Source organism: Ailuropoda melanoleuca, chromosome 3, assembly GCF_002007445.2.
Source record: "Ailuropoda melanoleuca isolate Jingjing chromosome 3, ASM200744v2, whole genome shotgun sequence".
NCBI lineage: Eukaryota > Metazoa > Chordata > Mammalia > Carnivora > Ursidae > Ailuropoda > Ailuropoda melanoleuca.
The window spans coordinates 111,584,045-111,588,616 of record NC_048220.1 but is presented as its reverse complement, the minus strand read 5'-3'; the positions used below and the strand labels follow the sequence as shown (position 1 = coordinate 111,588,616).

The window sequence follows — 4,572 nt, the reverse complement described above, 5'->3', positions numbered from 1 at the left end:
AACACTCAGAAGAATCTTCCCCATCCTTGTGTTCTCCTTCTGTCTTCCAGCTTCTCAATAAGCACACAGCCCCAAGACCACCCTTGACACCTGCACCCCCTCTATGCATGCCAGACCACCCCACCCCCACCCCTACTCTCCCCGGTGCTGTCTCTTGCCTCCTCCATCCCTCCGCTGCCACTGAGCAGCGTGTGGCTGGTAGGGACTGGCCCCAGCCTTATCCTGGCCCCAGAGCTGCTGCTGGACCCTTGGCAGGCTCACTGGCTGCCGACCCACGCCCGGGGCTACATGGCCGGACCTGGCCTGCTCCTGAGCCTGCCGCTCCTACCCACACGGGGCTGCTGGGCACACTGCAGTTCCTGCATGCCTCTGCCCTGCTCCCCCTTGGCTGCTGGGCTAATAGGTGTGCTGCTGACGGCCTCAAGGTGTCCAGTGCAGCTGGTGGCTACGCCTCCATGCCTGTCTACCTGGTCATGCTGGCAGAGCGAGGTTACCACCCTAAACCTCCCCCGGGGGTGCTATCACTGTGGCTGCTGCTACAGCTGCCCCTCGCCTCGTCACCCCTGTGCAGCTCCAAGCCACCCTTCCTGCAGCTATTCTGCGGCCTACTTGCTGGCCTGGCCTAAGCAGCTGGAGTCTTCCAGTGGCTGGAGCTTTCTGAGCTGAAGCTGTGAGCACTGCAAGAAGGTATTTTGTGCAGGGCCCTGGCAGGGTACTGGCCACTCTGACTCCTTCCTACCCCAGACGGCCTGGCTGAGCTGCCTGCTTATTCCCCATCTTGCTGGAGTGAGGCCTCTTGCCCCTCGACATCCTTACATGGCCTCCTGTCCCATAGCTCAGGCCAGCACCCACCAGGCCTGGGGCCTGTGTTGCAGATCTGGGAGGGCTCCTCAGAGGGGAACCTGGCCTAGGCTTAGCCCAGCTTCTCCCCAGGGACTCCACTGTGGGCAGTCCTAGATGACTAGATGCTGCAAGAGGGGATCCAGGCCTCATTCGTGAGGGGCCAGCACAGTGTCCTGAGAGCCCACTATGGCTGCCTAAGCCCACAGTCCCCTCTGCGGCTGCAGCAGCTGGAGCACATGGGCTTCCCCACAGAGCAGGCAGCAGTGGCATTGGTAGCTGTGGCTCACTGTTGTGTGTCACTGCCGCTGTGGGGGGGTTGGGGGGGTGAGTTGGTCACTGAGATCCTAGTGACTCAGGGGAGGAGTTGCGCACCCACCCCCAAAGGCCCTGGTTCTCCACGGCACATGCAGACCCTCAGGTGACAAGAGGCTTGGGCTGGGAGTGGGTAGTCTATCCAAGCCCCAGCTCTGTCTGCTGAGTGTTTCGGTATGATACAGGAGAGACCCTCCCTACACCACACCCCACTGTTTAGAATAAAGACCAGTTTGCTTTTCCAAAAAAAAAAAAAAGTATTATCATATATAGTATCTTCTAACTGGTCACCTTACTAAATTATTTGGCTCATTTTAATAGTTTTTTTTAAAAGTGACGTTATGTAGAAAATCACACAAATTGCAAAAAAAGCTACAGAAGTATTTACAAATTATTTTAGGGATAGAAAAGGACTTTAGAAATACAGAAAAAGATTGACATTTTTGACTACATAAAATTTTATTTTATTTTTAGGGGTGCCTGGGTGGTGCAGCGGTTAAAGCGTCTGCCTTCGGCTCAGGGCGTGATCCCGGCGTTCTGGGATCGAGCCCCACATCAGGCTTCTCTGCTGGGAGCCTGCTTCTTCCTCTCCCACCCCCCCTGCTTGTGTTCCCTCTCTCGCTGGCTGTCTCTATCTCTGTCAAATAAATAAATAAAATCTTTAATAAAAAAATTAAAAAAATAAAATTTTATTTTATTTTTAAAGATTTTATTTATTTATTTGACACAGAGAGAGACAGAGAGGGAACACAAGCAGGGGGAGTGGGAGAAGGAGAAGCAGGCTCCCCACTGAGCAGGGAACCTAACACAGGGCTCAATACCAGGACCCTGAGATCATGACCTGAGCTGAAAGCAGATGCTTAACGACTGAACCACCCAGGTGCCCCTACATAAAATTTTAAAGAAAATTTATACATGATGAAAGATACCACAAAATAAAAACAAAATACATATTAGGAGAAAACACATACAGTGTATCATCTATAAAGCTAATATCCTTAATATTAAAAGAGCACCAATATGTTATGTTGGGAAGACTGGACAGCCACATGCAGAAGAATGAAACTGGACCATTTCCTTACACCACCCACACAAATAGACTCAAAATGGGTGAAAGACCTAAATGTGAGACAGGAATCCATCAAAATCCTTGAGGAGAACACAGGCAGCAACCTCTTTGACCTCAGCCACAGCAACTTCTTCCTTGCTTTCAGGGAAACAAAGTCAAAAATGAACCATTGGGACTTCATCAAGATAAAAAGCTTTTGCACAGCAAAGGAAAATAGTCAACAAAACCAAAAGACAACTGACAGAGTGGGAGAAGATATTTGCAAATGACATATCTGATAAAGGGCTAGTATCCAGCATCTCTAAAGAAATTATCAAACTCAACACTCAAAGAACAAATAATCCAATCAAGAAATGGGCAGAAGACACGAACAGACATTTCTCCAAAGAAGACACCCAAATGGCCAACAGACACACGAAAAAATGCTCCACATCACTTGACATCAGGGAAATACAAATCAAAACCACAATGAGATACCATCTCACACCAGTCAGAATGGCCAAAATTTACCAATCAGGAGACGACAGATGCTGAGGAAGATGCAGAGAAAGGGGAACCCTCCTACATTGTTGGTGGGAATGCGAGCTGGTACAGCCACTCTAGAAAACAGTATGGAAGTTCCTCAAAAAATTAAAAATAAAGATACCTTACAACTCAGCCATTGCCCTACTTGGAATTTACCTCAAAGATAGAACTGTGGTGATCCAAAAGGACACCTGCACCTTTGTTTATAGCAGCAATGTCCACAATAGCCAGACTATGGAAAGAACCCAGATGTCCATTGACAGATGAATGGATAAAGAAGATGTAATGGAATATTATGTAGACATCAAAAATGAAATCTTGTCATTTGCAACAGTGTGGATGAACTAGAGGGTATTATGCTAAGCAAAATAAGTCAATCAGAGAAAGACAATTATCATAAATGATCTCACTGCTATGTGGAATTTAAGAAACAGAACAAAGGATCATAGGGGAAGAGAAGAAAAAATGAAACAAGACAAAATCAGAGAGGGAGACAAACCATAAGAGACTCTTAATCATAGCAAACTGAGGGTTGTTGGAGGGGAAGGGGCTGGGGGGATGGGGTACTAGGTGATGGACATTAAGGAGGGCACTTGGTGTAATGAGCAGTGGGTATTGTATAAGACTGATGAATCACTGACCCTTACCTCTGAAACCAATAATACATTATATGTTAATCAATTGAATTTAAATTTAAAAATAATGATAATTTTTTATACTTGATTAAACATTGAAATAATGTTTTTAGACAAATGCTGGGTTAAATAAATAAATCATTAAAATTCAAAAAAGTAAAAGCGACTGAATTTAAAAAATTAAATAAAAGAGCACCAATAAATCATTATAAAAGATGAGGACTCCACTTAAAAAAAAAAGTGGCATGGGATGCATTTGGGGCAATATATAAATGGATCAGGATTAGTCTTAAAAATCTGGGTAAGAAAATAGAGCTTACTGTCTTTTCTCAGCTGTCTTTGTGAGTATCCAAACAACAAAGATCTCAGTTCAGAGCTTCTGCAGTAAATTTCTGCATGGACCATAAATAGAAAGGACAGACAGAGCCATCAGCAAAGTCAATGGCACAGAGACAGCTTGAAAAGCAAGTTCATTCACATCAGGGGGCCCTTGGAGGACCAGGTGTACAACAAGTTCTTCCAGAGTCTCAGCATCGTTCAGGCCTTTGAGGAGACAAATTACATTCTCCATCTGTTTGTAGCCCAACCAGGCTCCTTAGCCAAAGGAGAAGAGCTCTATTGTCTTGGGATGCTTTGAAAAAACATTTTCAAAATGCTGGTCCCTTTGTTGTTGAAGCAAAGAAACAGGGCAGGCCAGGGAAATGGTGTGAGCCTGGGTGAGCGTGCCCCAACACACTGGCAGAGAGAATGTGGAAAGGTTTGCCACCATAGTGGAATCAGGTAGAATGGTCAAAACACTAGCTGGAAGCACCGGGAAGACAGTGTCGCTGATCTCTATGCCATGGTGATATCTTCTCCAGGGCCTCCATAAACGGGGCAAAGATAGTTCCATAATATGCAGGATCCAGTGCAGAATGTAAGTGTGAGGTCCCTGTTCAAAAAGCAGGAAGAATTTCTGTTACAAGTACAAACTATAAACTTTTTACCTTTCTTCTGATGTCTCCCTCTTGACTTCTCCTGCTTTTTTATTTGTTATATAATGTTCTAAGTAAAGAAAAGGATATTAATTATTAGGAAGAATTTTACTGTTCATCTTTATACTGTTCAATACCTGATTAGATGGAAATATAGGATACGTAATTCATATGCAGTCACTGAAATGACACAATTCATATGTCATAGTTTATA

At 45.2% G+C, this 4,572-nt stretch overlaps 1 protein-coding gene across 1 annotated transcript; it reads left to right on the top strand.

Moving 5' to 3' along the window:
* Window positions 1-1,598, top strand: LOC105237828 (rhomboid domain-containing protein 3-like). The gene has a single exon (XM_034656941.1). The coding sequence runs from the start codon at window positions 108-110 to the stop codon at window positions 624-626; it is 519 nt and encodes a 172-aa protein (XP_034512832.1). The 5' UTR covers window positions 1-107; the 3' UTR covers window positions 627-1,598.
* The last annotated feature ends 2,974 nt before the right edge of the window (window positions 1,599-4,572 follow it).